Consider the following 18,153-nt stretch of genomic DNA (forward strand, 5'->3'; position numbering starts at 1 on the left):
TATGAGTCAAACAGTCCTGTTCTCCTTTTGTTTAAGGCTGCTGTACCGGAGTGCGGTCTTAACCCCTGGGTTCAGCAGCTCAAACCCTGCCCGTTCTCCCTCCCCTTGCTCTGATGTCTTTTCAGGCAGTGTTCTCAGTCTGGAATCCCTTCTCCTTTTTCTGTTTTCACCTACCCCTTGCTTGGCAAACTTCTCCACTATAAGAACTCAGCTGAGGCATTACCTTGTGTAAGAAGCTTCCCTGATCTTCTCCTGTATCTCTAGCTGGATAAAGTACCCTTGCTCTGTTTCCTGTAGCATCTTGTGTGTATAGGTGAGCATTTTAAACTGTTATCATGTCACAGTCTACCAATATTTGTTTACATTTTAGTCACTCCCATTAGAGCATGAGCACTCTGGCATAGAAAACATGTCTCAGGTATTTTTGTGTCCACAATGGCTGATGCCTACTTTTTTTTGAATTACTGTCTGACCAAATGACTAAATGATTGATTTATTTTGGGGCAACTTTTCTACATACTGTAAACCTAAGAACCCTTTATATAATTTTTTTTTCAATTGAAGGGCTAATGTATTTGATCAATGATCATAAGATTAAAAGACATAGACAGTCTTTCATCTTAGTGTTGGTCATAGAGCACCGCAGCCCAGCTGTTTCCAATCAGTGACAATTTACTATATTTTACAAAGCTATAATGACATGTACATTTTAACATGCATTAGATTGTACATCTTCATTATTTAAAGAGTTGCATAGAATTTTGAGTTTTAGGCAAATGTTAACTTTTTAAGTTCATTCTATTATGAATGTATAAATTTAGTTTTATTAAGGCATTGTAGGAATTCACACTGTGATTTTTATTTGTACTGCTAATGTTATGTTTATTCATTAAAGCTTTAATTACCTCAGATATTTAATTAAATCCATGTTTTCAAATATATGTCTTAATGATCTTAAACATTAACTACTTGCAAGGTTAGTCAAAGTAAAAATAGAAATCCAGAGAGGCTTATTTTGTGCTAGTCTCAGCATGATTACAATTTTCCAAAGTGATTTTTGTGTTTGAAGGATTTTTTTTTTATTTGAACCTAATATCTTATTAAAAAATGGAAAACTTTTTAAAAAATATATCTTTATTGATTTCAGAGAGAGGAAGGGAGAGAGAGAGAGAAGCATCAATGATGAGAGTCATTGATCCGGCTGCCTCCTGCATGCCCCCTACTGGGGACAGAGCCCGCAGCCCTCAGCATGTGCCCTGAACTCCTGGTTCATAGGTTGATGCTCAACCACTGAGCCGGACAGGCTGGGCCAAAATGGACAACTTTAAAGGTAAAAGCTAACATTCTTGGTAGCTAGCTTTAAGAGGAATATGTAATAATAATAGTTTGGAAGGTTGTTTTTTAGCAAGAATGGGGGTGTGGGGGAAAGGTATATATAAGATTTTTTACTTTGCCTCATAAGGGATGGGAAAGGTTTTATGATGTTTCTAGGGGCTGCTGAGCCAGTTGCTGCATATTTGTAGTATGGTCTTCCGTGACTTCTAGAATAGGCATAGTTGCCTGTTATCTCTTCCTGTGGCTGCCTGTGCTTTCCCTTTACAACAGTCATCACACAGAATTACCTCTCCAATGCCTATTTTCTTGCTAGGCTGTAAGGTTTATGAGGCCTAGAGATTGTGGATGTTTATTTGTTACTGTATAATAGGTGCTTAATCAATACTTATAGAATAAATGATGCAGACAAGCAGAAAATGGTGATTTGTTCCCAAAAGTAATTGTTTTGGTTCATGGTGATGTTAGTAGCACTGTAGATCTTGAACTGCATTATAAATTATTAAAGAGCAATTGAGTTAACTTTAATATAATTTTAGTCTAACTCATTGTATATGTAGTATCTTGAATTTTCTAAAATACTGTTTAAAATACTACATTATTTATCTTTTTTTTTAGTATAGTCATTTACTCAGTTTTGTTTAGGAAATTATTTTGCATTTAAATCTTGTTCCTTGATATTTGGTAGTTACGAGTTTTTCAAACAAAATAATAAATTGTACTCTAAATATCCCACATCTTTCTTAAGAAGTAAACTTATATTTTTAAAGTTGATAATGCAGGTAAAATTTTTGTCTTGGGATGATTGCCAGTGAAGAATGACTATTCTTAGCAGAAACCCTGACTCTACCCAATAGGAGTGTGGCCCTGTGGTTTTAACCCAGCAGCAGTGTTATCGGGTGGCTTTCTCTTTATATTCCCAAATCTATTGTGTTAATAGAAGGTCTCATCTCATATTGTGCAGTGGTGTAGCCTAGAACAGAAATGAGCTTTAGTGGTGGACTGAATTATCACGTTAATAGGACTAGTATAATAGGTTTGTTCCTTTATACCTGTCCCAGGTTAAAGAATTCCCTAGGATTTAGGTGAATTAGGTTCTGGTTCTTTGTAACGTATTCATTGTCTTATGTCTTCTGACTCTGGGCTTATGTTTTGCATTTTCAATTGTAAAATTGAACTAGACTGTATTTTTCCCCCTGACTCTCTGAAGTTTAACTATATCATCAGAAACATTTTAAACTTTATAATTGTAGTGCTTTTTCAAAATACTTAGCATTTATGCCTGGCTGACATGGCTCAGTGGTTGAGCATCCACCTATGGACCAGGAGATTGAGGTTCAATTCCCAGTCAGGACACCTGCCTGGACTGAGGGCTTCATCCCCACGTGCAGGAGGCAGCTGATCAATGATTCTCTCATCGTTGTTTCTCTCTCTCTCTCTCTGTCTCTCTCTCCCTCTCCCTCTTTCCCTCTCTCTGAAATCAATAAAGATATATTTAAAAAAACATAAAACAGCATTTAATAATCATGTTACTATACTTTACTTAAGATTTATACTTGGTAAGGTGCTATACATATCTAAAAACAGAGTTGAACAGACAGGTAGTGCCTAGAATATAACAATAGTTATTTTCTTAAGTACTTTCACATGAAAAAACAGATTTGTGATAATCCTTAGAATTCAATTAACTAGAAATTTCAGTTTGTGGTCATGATACATACATAACGCATATGTTAGACTTCATCTCCCTCCCTCTGTTTTTCTTTTTTCCTTTCCGTTATTTCTTCTCTATTCTCTGGGTTTCTGTTGTACAATTTTCCCGGGTTTTTTTTGCTTAGATAACAAAAGGATTACACTTTAAAGGTATTCTTCAAAATTTTGCTTTTTAAATATATATTCATCATTTTACCCTTAGTATCTAGCAGATTGTTTTGTACAGTAGATGCTCCTAAATATTGCTTGAATGAATGTATTTACTTTGATTTCCCCGCCCCCCAATATTGAATTAACTCAAAAAGTGATTTTTAAATTTTTGTTATTTTAAGAAAGGTGACTCTTGTGATGGTGGGACTTGATAATGCTGGCAAAACGGCAACGGCAAAGGGAATCCAGGGAGGTAAGCTGAAAATATTTATTATTAAATTATTCTGATTTATTTATTTATTTAAATTGCTGTATTACCCATTCCTTGAGTACAGCTAGTGTGCACTCTATCACTTTATATTCTCACTATACTGTGGCTAATGTGAATAGACCCTGGCTTCATTGTGCCAGCCTGTTATCCTACTTCAAATTTGAATATATGCAAAGACACAGAGACTGCTTGAGGTCTTTTATCAGCTAATAGGGATCACATCAATCTTTTAGCCCATAGGAAGGAAGACATAAAAAAAAACACCTACATGCTTTTAAGGGTACCCATCTTCTACTTACGCTTTCTTGGCCAGAGTTTAGTTATAAGGCTACACTAAATGAAGAGGAGGTAGAAATATAGTTAGCCAGCACACCTGTCTGCATCTTTTTATTTTTTTAAATATGATATGTAATTTTGAGAGTTATATTAAAGATAGGGCCTCTGTGTCATTAAAGGGTTTTCTGTCATTTATATTACAGCTCATTGGATATATTTCTTTAGTCTTAATTTAATGCTTTGTCCTACAATATAGAAATAACTGTGCTATGGAGTTTTTTGAGTACCTAGGAAATGTAGCACCAGCCAGGCATCTTAAGGGTATGAATTGGCAGAAAACCTAATATATTTATTTCTGAAAATGGATGTTTCAAGAAGATACCATACATACAGATAGTCAGTGGGGCTTTTATTTATGGAAGTTTATGAAAGAAAATTAACACCTTGCAAAACTTGCTATTGGATAAAAACATTTTGTTTCCTGAAATTTTACTATGTAACAGTAGATGTAATTGACATATTGTCTGTGGATTATTCTAAAGCCTTTTTGGTTCCCTCATGCTATCTCCTGGGTTATATCCTCGCAGAGCACTCACTGTCATCATCTAAACAGGGCTGGCAAACTTCTGCAAAGAGCCAGACAGTAAATATTTTAGACTTTGAGGCCCATATATGCTCTCTTTCCCAACTGTGCAACTCTGACATAGTAGTATGAAAGTGGCCATACACAGCATGTCAACATGGTCATGTTCCAATGAAACTTTGTTGTGTTATGAAATATTCTTTTTGCAATTATTTTCCAGTGTAAAACATTCTTAGCCCGAGGGCCGTACAAAAACAGCTGGTGAACCCTAGCGGGGTGGTTCAGTTAGCTGAGCATCACCCCATATTCCAGAAGGCTGCGGGGCCCACGCAAGAGGCAACTGGTCAATGTTTCTCTCTCCCATTGATGGTTCTTCCCCCCTTTTTCTCTCACTAAAATCAGTAAAAAGCTATCCTTGGGTGAAGATTAAAAAAAGTTGGTGAGCCAGATTTGGCTTTCAGGCCGTGACTCCTTCATGTAAACATCTTCCATTCCTTCAGAGCCTTACATTGAAGGGAGCAGACTCTGGGAATCTAGTCAGGTCATCGCATTTGTTATGTGTACTTGGAATACCCTCCTTCCATTAGGCACCTCCTCTTCCCATTTCCACTTCCATGTATCCGTCAGTTTCTTTATCTGAGTTTAGAAAATGCTCAGAGTGTCAAAGGAAAAAATAGTCAAAACTGCCTTCAACTTTGAGCTCCTTTCTGGCTCTGATTTTGTTCTTCATCTTTACTGTTCAGCCTACTCCAGTGATTTATTTTTTTCCTTTTTTTCTTTTTTAAAGATTCCAGTTATGTAAAAATACTTGAACTTTTCCAAATTGAGCCTTTTCATGCCTTTGCGTTATTGTTTATACTGTTTCCACTTGTCTTGGTAGAGAGACTATCTGCTTATCTTTAAAGACAGAATATCTACTTATCTCTGAAGACGTTTTTTTGTAATATAGTCTCCTAATGAAATCCATTCTGATCTTCTGCTGCCTCACCCATTACCATCAATAGAACTGACTACTTCCTGTTTTGTCCTACTCTTACCTGTACTGTACCTATACTGTACCTGCTTGTATTACTACTTACTTGCCCTTTCGTTTATGTATCTCTGCACCTCTCCAAATGGCAAATTCCCAAAGGGCAGCTTTACTCATTTTGCTGTCTCAGTTCGGGCCACACCTTATGTGTAGTAGGCAATATTCTTAAAAACTTTACTTATGACTTCAGTTTATTTCTGGCTCTTCTCTGTTTCTTTGTTATTGATATTTGCTTGTTTCTTTTGAGATACATCTCCTTCCTATATTGCCATTGTCTGAATCCAGACCCACAGTGTCTTTATCTTTAACGTTACTATAGCTTCCTTATCTGAGTACTTTCCCTACCTTGAGCTTAACTTCTTTCAAAAATCAACTTCTCTTCTTCATGGCTGTCAAAATTATTGTATTGATTGCATATGGGTGTGGTTGTTCTAACAGAGACCTAAAATAACAGTGGCTTTACAAAAGAGAAGTTTATTTCTCTCAACAGCACAGTCAAAAAGTATTTAGGGTTGGCAAAGCATTTCAGTGGTGTTAGTGACTCAAGTTCCTTCTCCTATTTGCTTTGCAATTACAAGTGTTCTCCCTTGCCTACCTGCTCCAAGGTGGCTCATGACTGTAGTGCATTTCAGCTGGAAGGAAGAGATAATGGTCAAGGGGAGGCCATCCTCCTTTCCTTTAAGTGTGTGACTGGAAGCCACCACCTGCCATTCAGCTCACCTGCCATTGACTAGAATCAGTGGTGTTCTGGATCTGGCTCCTTCTTGCACTTATTGCCTCGTATCAGTTAGCAAGAGCCAAATATGCAGATCTCTTTTCCAGCTCTGTGTTCTGCTACCTCATGTTGGTAGTTTGAAATTGGCTATAGTGGGAGTATTTACACCATGGAAATTGGCAAACACTACCTATTATGAGTTCCCCTGACCCAATTAAGTGTTTAACAGTATGTCACTAGCACAGTACATAGAACCTGCTTTCACGGCCACACCTAATTGCCATAGAGACTAGGGACTGTGGTCTTTATCCTAAATAGCCATGTGCTCAGTAAAATAACCAGGACTCTGACTATGCAGTGCTATTTCCTAAAAGCTCCTAAGGAACTGTTGGTATTTTGGGTGGGAAAATCCTTTGTGTAAATGGGTCCCTAGTATTGTTGTATAGTAACACATTTTCATTACATTGTAGTTATTTGTTTATATGTTTCCTCCTTTTTCTTCTTATATAAAAGCTTTTTAAGGTCAGAAGATGGATCTTACTAATCTCTGTATATCTAGACCTTACACAGCACATAACAGATGTTCAATAAGTAATTATTGATTTATGTATTTTCATTTTATCTTGGGCTTTCTAGAGGTTGTCTTACACATATACTTTACTGAAATTGTCAGGGTTGGGAACCATATGTCTTTGTACCCCTGGTTCTTGTCTGATGCTTGATCTCTATATAATAGGCCCTCAATAAATGATTACAAGCATGGATGGATAGATAAATATATGGAAGGAAAAAGGAAGGATGTACATAGGAGAGCAGCTTCAGCTATCTTAGCAGGCTGGCATTGTGGAATTGAGCCACTATATGCTTTGTGCTGAGTGCTAAGAATACAAAGACAGGTCCCAGCTGTTGGGAAGGCATAGGCTATTGTGAGGACCAGCAAGAAGACATAATTTATGATAGAAGGTGTAAGTGATACTGGAAGTAGGAAGGGATCATCAGAGAAGGGTTTAGGGGAAGATTATAACCTGAATATTTAGCCTCAAGTCTTAAAACACAGAATCATGAGTAGGAACCAGAGGAAAGAATAGAGAGCCCGGCCGGGCGTGGCTCAGCGGTTGAGAGTCAACCTAGGATCCCAGTCAGGGCACATGCCCGGTTTGCGGGCTGCAGCCGATCAATGACTCTCTCATCATTGATGTTTCTGTCTGTCTCTCTCCCTCTCCTTTCCTCTCTTTGAAATCAAGAAAGATATATTTAAAAAAAAAAAGAATAGAGAAAGAGGGTAGGGTGTTCCATGTACCAAAAGAAACAGGCATTTAAAGTCCTGAAGACATGGATTTGAGTTCTGGCTCTGTCTACCATGTAACCTTGAAAAAATTACTTAATCTGAATTGGCTTCCTGGGAACATTGCCATCATTTTATCTGTGTTTATATTGCTTTCCTGCCTAGAATGTTCTTCTCCCTTTTTTGTTATAATTTTGTAGCTTTTAATACTTCACTCCCATTTCATTTCCTCTGAAGCCTCTCTAGATTATAACTCACCCCTTCCTTCTCTTTACGCTTTTCCTCTTGAACGCCCTCTGTTTTCGTTTGGGCTACTGTAACGGAATGCTATAGACAGTGCCCACTGTCTTAGTTAGTTGGGACTGCTGTAACAGAATACCATAGACTGGCTTAAACAGCAAACAGTTACTTCCTATGGTTCCAGACACTGGAAGTCTGCAGTCACGGTGCCAGCATGGTCAGATGCTTGGTGACTCCTCTTCCTGGTGTCTTCTCTCTGTGTCCTCAGGTGGAGCAAAGAGAGGGAAACAAGTTCTCTTGTGTCTCTTCTTATAAGGAGGCTAATCCCATCATGGGGGCTTCACCCTCATGACTTCACCTAAACCTAATCAACCCCCAAAAGCCCCACCTTCAAATACCATCACTTTGGGGTCAGGGGTTTATCATAAGAGTTTTGTGAGGACACAGACATGCAGTCTGTGACACCTTCACACTATCTAGAGTTTTCACAGAACATACTGGTTCTTACTCTGCTCTCATTAATACTCTGCCTTTCTGTATCACACTGTGTATTCTTTGAGGACAGCAACCCTGTGATTTATCTGTGCATCCTAACGCCTAACAAATCCTGGTACTGAGTAGATGTTCTGTACATTTTAGTCCCTTTATCTCTTTCCAGTGTAGTTGTTTATTTTCACTGAAAATGTCCTGAGAGTCTCTCTCAAATCCTACTCAAAGACAGCTGCCTATTTTAACTGTGGAAGTCAGTTCTGGCCTGCACTAGATTTCACATTTTTAAATGTCTAGTGTAATCCTGTTTTTGGAATATCCTGCTGCTTATATTGCTTCTAAACTTGCCCTTTCCTCCTTCTAGATAAGAAAGTCTTACAAATGTGACTTGTGATGTCTCTGTTAACTTTCTTGGGAGCTGTGTAAAGTGTCCTAAAGTGCTTGGTGAAAGGGAGTGTTGTGTTACAAGCCTGTTTCTCAGTCCCACCTAGTCCCCTTAATTATATTGTTGGTCAGCTGGAATATCTTCCTTAGCTTGCAATTCTGTCTTCAGAGCTCTCTTCAGCCTGCATTCACAATCTCAAGGCTTCGCTCCACCCACAGTGTTCAGCTAGTTCATACTTCTTGCCTTTGCCATTCCTGTTACTTAGATCACTTTTCCATCTGAATCCTACCTAACTCTAAGGCCTAAGTCCCAGCTTGTAGTTTAAGTCGTTCTTGAACCTTAGTGATCTTTTTAATCTCTTGTTCTCGCTGCCACTCCTTGGCAGTTACAATCGTATATAGCCTGTACCTTCTTTGTGTTGTCATATACAGGTGAGAAAAAATTCAATTATTAACTTATAAGAACATCTAAAGCATGTTCCTGTAGAAGTAATGAAATCTCTTTATATTTGTAAACTGCCCTCACAAGTCTTTTTATTCCAGTTATAGCTTGAATTCAGTTAATTAAAAAAGAGTGGTCCTGCTCTTAAGCTCCTGCCATACTTTTGTTCTTTTAAACTGTTCTCTAAGTGGTCAGATTTTTTTTTTTAATAACTCCACAGAGGTCGTTATGGTTCCTGGAGATGTCTGTAGTGATGAAGGGTTGAAATTTTTATTGTTTGTAACTTGGAGAGTAAATAGTCTTAAAGGCAAAAGTTCATTTATTTATTCATTCTACAGATACTTACTAAGTAACTGTTATATGTTAGGCATTATTCTAGGAGATGGGTTTATATTAATAAAAACTAACGAACAAAAACAGACAGAAATTCCTATCTGCATGGAGTGTAAATTCTAGTTGGGTATTTTATAGTATCCACCCTTCCCCCAAGCTAGTATGCTTAGATGTAATGCTCATTCTGTGAGGACATAATAAACATTCTTTTCCAGCATTCCATTTGATCACATTCCTTCTTATTAAAGTATATACTTTATATGTCATTTAAGTTGTGAAGTTAAACTGTTATTAATTTAAAGTCTAAAGATTGTTTCTTTTATATCATTCAAAACAGAGTATCCTGAAGATGTAGCTCCTACTGTTGGATTTTCCAAAATTGACCTTAGACAAGGAAAGTTCGAAGTCACCATCTTTGACTTGGGAGGTGGAAAAAGAATTCGGGGAATCTGGAAGAATTACTATGCTGAGTCCTATGGGGTAATATTTGTTGTGGATTCTAGTGATGAAGAGAGAATGGAAGAGACAAAAGAGACAATGTCAGAAGTGCTAAGACATCCTAGGATATCAGGAAAGCCTATATTGGTGTAAGTAACGTCGGTGTCATTGTGAATGTAGAGGCAGTGGCACTGGCCAAGGGGGAAACTGGCCTAAGCTGCAGATACTGAGCAAGCTACAACAGCCTGCCCTGGTGTGATGGAGTGCATGCTGGTGACCTGGGAGCTGGCAGTGTACCGAGGCCTTGTTCCAGTGCTGGCCCCACGTGGGGATTAAGGGTTGAGGCTGTATTATGGTGAAGCCTTATAATTAGAGCTCCTGGGGACTCAAATAGAAACTTTTTTAAAATAATTTACTTTTTATCAAATTTGCGTTTTGAAATGGTTTATGCACAAAGTTCTAGAATGTTTTTCCAGTGTTTCCTCCACGAATAGCTAACTTGTGTTCTGCCGTGGTCCTTTTTTCCTTGAAGAGCATTCTTGTTTGAAAGTTATCTACGTGGCTTATTCTTCTTATGCCACACTGATTTCTCAGTTTTACTTCTAGATTTCCACGTTAAACACGTGTTCTGTCACTTAGTCACATGCTTATATCATTTTGTCCAGCTGCCTAAACCTTTTTTAAAAACTGACAGGACTTTCGCATTACTTGCCCTCATAGCATTTCTGCATAGTAAACACCAGGTGGTGCTGTAACTACAAGACATAGTGAAGTGAAAGTAGTTTAAATTGCCTTTAAAATTGGAGTAAGCTGATTGTGTGCCCTTTCCTTCTTGTGCATTTGCCCTCATTCTTGTGATTCATTACTAGCGATTAAAAAAAACAGACAAACGTGGTTAAATGAGAAATTGTGAGCAGTGTTCCCTAGTGGTCCTCAACAGCAAATGAATATTTTTAAATGAGCTATTTTGGAAGCTCTAATCCCAAAAAGTGAAACTTATTTTCATTATTTATTGGTAAAGCTTATACCATTTAATTTTTATACATTTAACTAATTAGAGAAATTATTTGATTTATATAATTCTCACCTTTTTGAATCTAAAGGAAACTTTAATAGACATATCTGTGAAGAGTGAACTTTGTTGAACCCCATAGGCTAAATAAGTCTTCACACATGTTTAAGCAGAAAAATCAGTGATTTCTATAGTAAAAAACATTGACTAATATTCATTTATAAAATAATTGTGTATGATTTTTAAAATTTAATAGGCATTTATTCTTTTATGCATTATTCATTCATGCATGTGTTAATTCAGCAAATATTTATTGAGCATCCACTATGTGCCAGGGGTTGTTCTGGCAACAGGGACATATTTGGGAACAAAAGAATAAAAATCCATGTGTATCTCAGGAACTTGTATTCTAGGTGGTGAGACACATTGAATATAATAAATAAATTATGTCATACAATAGGTGATAAGTATATTGAAAACAAAGCAGGTAAAAGAATATCAGGAATCCTGTGGTGGTGGTGGTGACGGTGGTGGTGACAGGGGCACTTTACTCTTATAGTCAGGATAAACATAATAGATGTTATTGAGAGGATGACACTTGAGGTGAGTCAGTCACACAGACTGAAGTAGAAGAGCCTCGAGGCAGGGGCATGCAATTCATGAGTGACTGCAGTGATTACTGAGTAATCGGGTAACCGTCAGCAAGATACCTGCTGTCAATTCCATCACCTCTCGCAGCTAGTGAATTTTTAGAATAGAAAGAAAACCCACAACTAGGGTGATTGCTTCACTATTATAATTTCATAGTGAGTGAAGTCTCACGAAGATGTGAGAATTAATTGTGGATGGTATTATGTCTTATGAAATATGGTTTGCCATTTGACCAGTTTTTCTCAAGGGAGTTATACAACCATAGAATTTTCATTAAGAAAGGTAAGCTGCTTTTTGAAATGAATGTGCTTCAAAAATATACAAAATGTACAAGAAAGTATATTCTTAATAGAGTTAGAAACTGTAGGAAAGAATGAGTTTTTAAAAAAATGGTTGACTTTCCATGCAGAGCAAACTACTTCTATTTTGATGAATTTCCTGTGAATATTTTTGTAAAAATGGAACGTATGCCGTGATCCTATATAAGATTTTGTGTCCTACTCTTTCTTATGTTTATGTTGAACATTTTCCTAAGCCTCACGTTTGATAGTTCTCCTGCCTGCTTCCTCCCCTGGATGTTTCTGTCTGGACGTCAGTTCCGATTTCTGCTGCTCTCTGTTCCCTTTGATGTTACCTCCTTTTGTCCCGTGCCCCCCCCCCCCCCCCCCCCCGTTACTGAGAGCAGTAGTTTCCTAACAAGTCTCCCTTCTGCACTCTTGCCTGTCCTCCAGTTTCCTCCACATTCCTTAGCAGGAATTCATTTATTTGAGGCTTTTAAAATTATAAAACCAGTGCATGCTTTTGCATGCCTTAATAAGTGATATAAAGTAAGAATATATAAAGAATATGAGTATTCTTTTTAAAATGCAAATTTGATCATTTTGCTACTTCTCTGCTTTAAGATCTTCAGGTTGCCTTCATAGCTCTATGCAGCTAGAAAATTCTGTATTTTAACTCATACAACTCTGGCACCTATTAGGTATGGCATTGAAAAGTCTAGTGGATAGTAAGTGGGAAGGGCCTCTAGCAGAACCCTGTTAAGCTCAGTGCTAGGGGCTGGTGGGTTGTGGAGAAGTATGGGGAGGGCACCTGACTTAGAGGCAGTCTGCAGTGCTCCATGTTGCACACACCTGCTTCTCTCCTGCCCTCACTTAAATACCTAGATAATTTTCTTTTCCCACCCTCTAATGAGCACATAGAGAAAAACCACAGACCTCTGAGAAGATTCAGTCATTCAACAGAAAGAAATAAACCTAAAGAACTAGAGTATTGTCTGTAATCACAAAATTACAAATTGATAGAGCCAGATTCATTCATATTATGGGAGGCAGAGTGGATGACCCCAGTAGCAGGTACTGGACAGTCTATCTCTGCCTGACTTGCTCCTGCAAATGAGTCTGATAGCATATGTCATTGCAGATAAAGCCTCAGCCGAATTTCACTTTATGTTATAGACTTGAGGTTTCTCCTGAAAGGTCAGAATCATGGAACATCACTGGGCTTCTGTGTTTTATTAGCTCAGAAGTTCTGTTCAGCAGATAGTGGTTGAATGCCTCTTCTGTAATAGGAGTAGCGGTAAAATACTGTAATTCTGCATTTGTATTCAGCTGTATATAATAACAAGAACCTACTGTAGCTATTACAAGAATCTATTTCAGTAAAAATGTAAAAGTGATTTATATTCCTTCTAAAGAGAACAAAAGTAGATGCCATGCAAACATTCTGCCCTGTAATTAAGTGGTTTATTTAGCTAGAAAGTCTTTCTTTTTCTCTGAAATCTACTGTAGAGATTAACTTTAGCCTATATTCTTACTTACTGAGGTGTGAATTATGTTATCTACCCTCATGCTTCCCACACTTGTGTTTTAACCATTTATAACTTAATTTAAAACTCAAAACTAGGTAATTTTTGACAGATACAGAAGACCTTTCCAGGAGAAAAAGTAAACAACTTCTGCAGTTTTAAATAGCACTGAAATCAGCAGTAATCCCATATTTGAAGCTCAACACACACCAGAGAGTTTTCCATTAATAATAGAAGGCAGTGCCCAGCCAGCGTGGCTCAGCGGTTGAGCATTGGCCTGTGATCCAGGAGATCAAAGTTCAGTTCCCGGTCAGGGCACATGCCCTGGTTGTGGGCTCGACCCCCAGGGTGGGGCATGCAGGAGGCAGCCTATCAATGACTCTCTATCATCATTGATGTTTCTCTCTCTCTCTCTCTCTCTCTCTCTCCCCCTCTCCCTCCCTCCCTCCCCCCCCCTTCCTCTCTCTGAAATCAATGAAGAATATTTAATTAAAAAAAAATAGAAGGCACTGTTTGTTGATGACCTATGGAAGGAACTGAGCTGGGAGGTATTTTAAACACCTTTACCTATTGAATTTTCAGTACCCTAAGGCTACACTGATGTTATAAGAAGACTCATGCTCTTTCTACATTTCCCCCCTCTAAGGTAGCCTCAGAGAAATAGCAAATTACCCTTTTTTTTTTTTTTTTTATGGTTGAATCTCCTAATATTTATCATTGGAATAACTCTGGAGATCCACAGGCTAAAATTTCCTCCCAGAATAGTAACAGTTCTACCTGTGTTGGCACACCTGAACTCTTGGAATGGAGCCATATTCTCATTACACACTGTCTGCTTTTCTGTGGAGTCATATGACCTAACTTAACCTTTGGTCAAATCTTACAAATTGGCCAACACTTCACAACAAAAGCGATAAATATAGAGGAATTTCACTAAGCGAAGAAAACAATATCTCCAATATGATCTTACAAGATGTTATGAACATTTCAATAAAAAAAGACTTTTCCCCCCACATTTAAAGTCCATTTATTAAATGTTCGTTGTTTCTCATTTAGGAGATATCCGAGGGGCCTGGGTCCTCGCAGGTGAATGACACAGCATCAGTATCTAAAAAAGAGTTTTTTGATCTGGAGGTCTTTCACTGTGGGTGGCCTCCCAGGAACCTGTGAAATCACATACCCAATTCTGACTTCATGTGCATTTTTCTTGGGAGCAGATTGTAGCTCTCCTTAAACACCTAAAGGATTTCATGACCAAAACCTAAAAACCATGACAGTGAGTTTCCATACTAGAAACAACTAAGCTTTTATCATTACTTTTTCAATGTGAGATTTCTGTCTCCTACCTGATTCTCCTTCCTTCTAGATAAATTACAGACAAATGTTGGTCTGCACGTTTTTTTGTTTGTTTTTAAATCATATTCTTGATTATACATGCCCAGGAGAAGTTAACTAGGTTATGATTTTCCTAATACTCTCATTAGAATTTGAGTCAAATGTACTTTTACTAAGTTAGACCTTTAAATAATAAAAGAAGGACCTGGTCCCTTTCAGAGCGCTGGAAACCCAGAAGTATGGAAGTGTGGATTACCCATGCCACTGAATCACTCGATCCTTAGATATAGTGGCGAGTTCCCTAATTTTACCATTTTTACCATCTGAAACCCCTACTGACTATATTTATAGGGTCCATTGGCTTAAGATTTCTCTTCTTTCAGTGGAGCTTTACCAAGCTGTCATGTTCATAGACCTTATGTATTCTGTTCCCTCACCTGCACAGTTTCTTGCAGAGGGCTTCTTTTGTCTCTAAGGGCATCCAGCTTCATTCCTAGCAGCTGTAGTTTACACTAATGTGGCTGAGCTGGTTGATTTCCTTCGTAATTTATGCACAAGCAGCCTGCAGAGGTTCCCATCCTTCCCCTTCCATGCCCCAACACACTCTATTTAATGACAAATCAACAAAGAAAAGCCTGTTGGCAGTGTAGTTAGGCAGCAAGATATTGTCCAGGGAACACCTGTATCAATATCAGCCCTGGCCTCCTAAATTTTAGAGGGTAGGGCCAGGAATGTTTCTGTTTTTTTTTTCCAGATCTTTCTGATGCAGAGCAAAAATTGAGAACTACTGGAATAGGGGAAAGTGTGGGCTTTGGAGTCAGTCCTTGGATAGCTTAATCTTTCTGAGCTTCTGTGTCTTCACTTGTAAATAAGGTTTTTAATGCCTCTGTTGTCATGTGAATTCCAGATAATGTGTTTAAAGCATCTAGTGCAGTGCTTTACTAGTGTTCTATAAATGTGATGGTGGATGTGAATAGTTACTATTGCTGATATGTTGTGTCTGGATAGAGATGAATTAGGAGATCCAGTTTTGATGTGTCTCATATGAATTTAGGCTATATGAAGCTTTTTTGTTTTTTAATATATCTTTATTGATTTTAGAGAGAGGAAGAGAGAGGGGGAGAGAGAGAGATAGAAACATCAATGATGAGAGCCATTGATTGGCTGCCTCCTGCACGCCCCCCACCAGGGATCGAGCCTGAAACCTGGGTATGTACCCTCACTGGGAATCGAACCTCGATCTCCTGGATCCTAGATGGATGCTCAGCTGCTGAGCCACACCAGCTTTTGATTGCAGGAAACAATATAGTTGAGTGGGTAAGAATAGTACTCATGCTGCTTTCATTTTTAATACTGCATACTTTCAGAACCAGTAGGTTACTAATATAGTGCCTCCAATGCTTAAGAATTTTTTTTTCCATTAAGGCAGTGATTTTAAGGAAACATTACTATTAGTGCCTATTAAGTATGTGAACAAAATGTTCAGTGGCTAATTAGTTAAATATCATGTTGTTATTTTTGATGCTTAAGTTAGGATGATAACTATGGTTTTAAAATATAACAGAGTTGTATGTGACACGTTACTGAACTCTTCTGTGTTGGAGCCTTGCTCTAAAATGCTATGTATAGATATAAATGTTAATAGAAAATTATTATTTTACAAATCCATCTGGATATAATTATGTTAATGAATATTACATAGTACTTAGTATTCTCAGTTTTCATGATACACAATTTAGGAATCATTGCAAACAAGGTAAGGCACTAGGTAAAAGGATATAGCACAACTTTAGAAGGGACAGAAGAGAGATGTCCGCTGCCGCTGGCTAGCTAGGGAGATAATCATCAGTTCTCAATTTATCTTTTTTATAATGTTCTTGAAACATTTGAAGCTGACATATGTGACACAGTGAAAAGCTTTTCAGTTTCATTTTATAAATTAAAAATTACAGTGTTAGGAGGTATATGTATATATTTTTCTGTTCTCCCTTAATCCCACTGCACTTTCATTAGATAATTTTGCCTCATACTTCCTTGAGGAAATAGAATCTGTCACGTAAGAATTCTCATTTTCCCACCAAATTTGCTCAACTATCTGCTTTTATCCCTAAATCTTGCCTTTTGTCCTGTAATATGGAAGAATTGTTTCTGCTCCTAGCCAAGGCAGCATCTCCATTTGTGCTCCAGGTGGCCCCCCTTTCTGCTTTTCCATGCTCTCTTCCCTTTCTTAGATCGCGTTTCTCTCTAGATTATTCCCAGTAGTGGGATGTGCCCCCGTGTTTCCTAGCTTTAAGCATTACAGAGCCCTTTGACTCCACAGCCCTCTCCGGCTCCTGCCCTCTTTCCATAGCCCTCCAGTCAGCCTCTGGGAAGAGCGGTGTGCAGGGGCCGCTGTCTTCCCCGTCCGCATTTCCTCCGTGTACTCCAGCTGTGCTTCCATCCCCGTAGTTCCCTGCAGCTGTTCTTGTTGGGCTCAGCAAATTACCACCGTGTTCCCAAACCCCGTCACTTTGCCATTCCTGTTTTCCCTAAAATCAACAATTTCCCCAACTTTGTTCTTCTTAAACACTCTTCTTTTGCATTTTGCAGCACATTTCTTGGTTTTTCTCCTACTTCATTGCTGGTTCCTTCTCAGTCTCCTTTATTAACTCTTCTGCTTTACATCTAAGTTTTGGAATGCCCCAGCCTCTGTTCTGGGCTTCCAGTGTTTTATATACTTTTTAGGTGACTTCATCCTAAAGTCATCTAACCTTAAATACCATTTATTTACTCAAATGACCCAAATCTGTACTTTCAGCATTGACATCTCCCAAGAGTTCCTACTGATTTAACTAATATCTTAGAAACTTCCACTTGGACATTTTATTATCGTCATGGATTCCCTTGGTCAAACCTTCCTTTCTGTCTTTTCCCTTTTCAGTAAATGGCAATATCATCCAATCAGTATCTTGTAGTTTCTGTCTCTGAAATCTGTCACAGTTTAGTCTATCACTTTTGTTTTTTTTAAATCACCACTGTATAGTGCATAGTTGTTAAGAGCTGACTCTGGAATCATACTGCCTGAGTTCAAGTCCTGAATCTCCAGACACAGTTTCTGTGACCTGGGACAGGCTACTTAACCTTTCTGTATGTCAGTGTTCTTGTTCGTAAACTTGTAAAATTATTAGAACTATGCTGGAACATAGCAAGTAACTTTATTAATCTCGAGTTTGAGTACTGCTGCTACCACCACCACCACCTCCATTCCCATCCTGGTCCAAGCCCCCATCATCTCTTCCTGGGACTACTTCATTAAGCTAGTTGTTTTCTATACCTATTTGCATGTCTTCCACTCACCTGTCTCAAATCCATTCTAACCCACTCTGCATACAATAGACAGGATGACTTTTCTCAAATATAAATTATATAACATTACCAGGCCAAAAACAATCTGGGGGCTTTTCATTGATTATACTGCTTAAATTTCAGACTTACATGGTTTAGAAAGTCTTAACTCTAGCCCCTGCTGACCTTTCTTAACTTCATCTCTTTCCTTACTGCTCTTTTTGCCACTGATACGGATGTACTATTCATTTTTTGTTTGTTTGTTTTGAACAGAGTAAATTATACCCTCCTCAGAATCTTTCTACTGTTTGTACCCTGTGCCTAGAATGTACCATCCCTTGTCCTC

At 38.1% G+C, this 18,153-nt stretch overlaps 1 protein-coding gene across 3 annotated transcripts in view; it reads left to right on the forward strand.

Annotated features, from left to right (window-relative positions):
- ARL13B (ARF like GTPase 13B) overlaps positions 1 to 18,153 on the forward strand; it is a 66,905-nt gene that overhangs the window by 12,972 nt on the left and 35,780 nt on the right. For all 3 annotated transcript variants that reach the window (XM_016196547.2, XM_016196548.2, XM_016196549.2), the window contains exons 2-3: positions 3,378 to 3,448; positions 9,581 to 9,830. In XM_016196547.2, coding sequence (XP_016052033.2) covers positions 3,378 to 3,448; positions 9,581 to 9,830 — 321 coding nt within the window. The remainder of the gene's footprint in view (positions 1 to 3,377; positions 3,449 to 9,580; positions 9,831 to 18,153) is intronic.

The sequence above is a fragment of the Miniopterus natalensis genome, chromosome 6, assembly GCF_054644295.1.
Source record: "Miniopterus natalensis isolate mMinNat1 chromosome 6, mMinNat1.hap1, whole genome shotgun sequence".
Lineage (NCBI taxonomy): Eukaryota > Metazoa > Chordata > Mammalia > Chiroptera > Miniopteridae > Miniopterus > Miniopterus natalensis.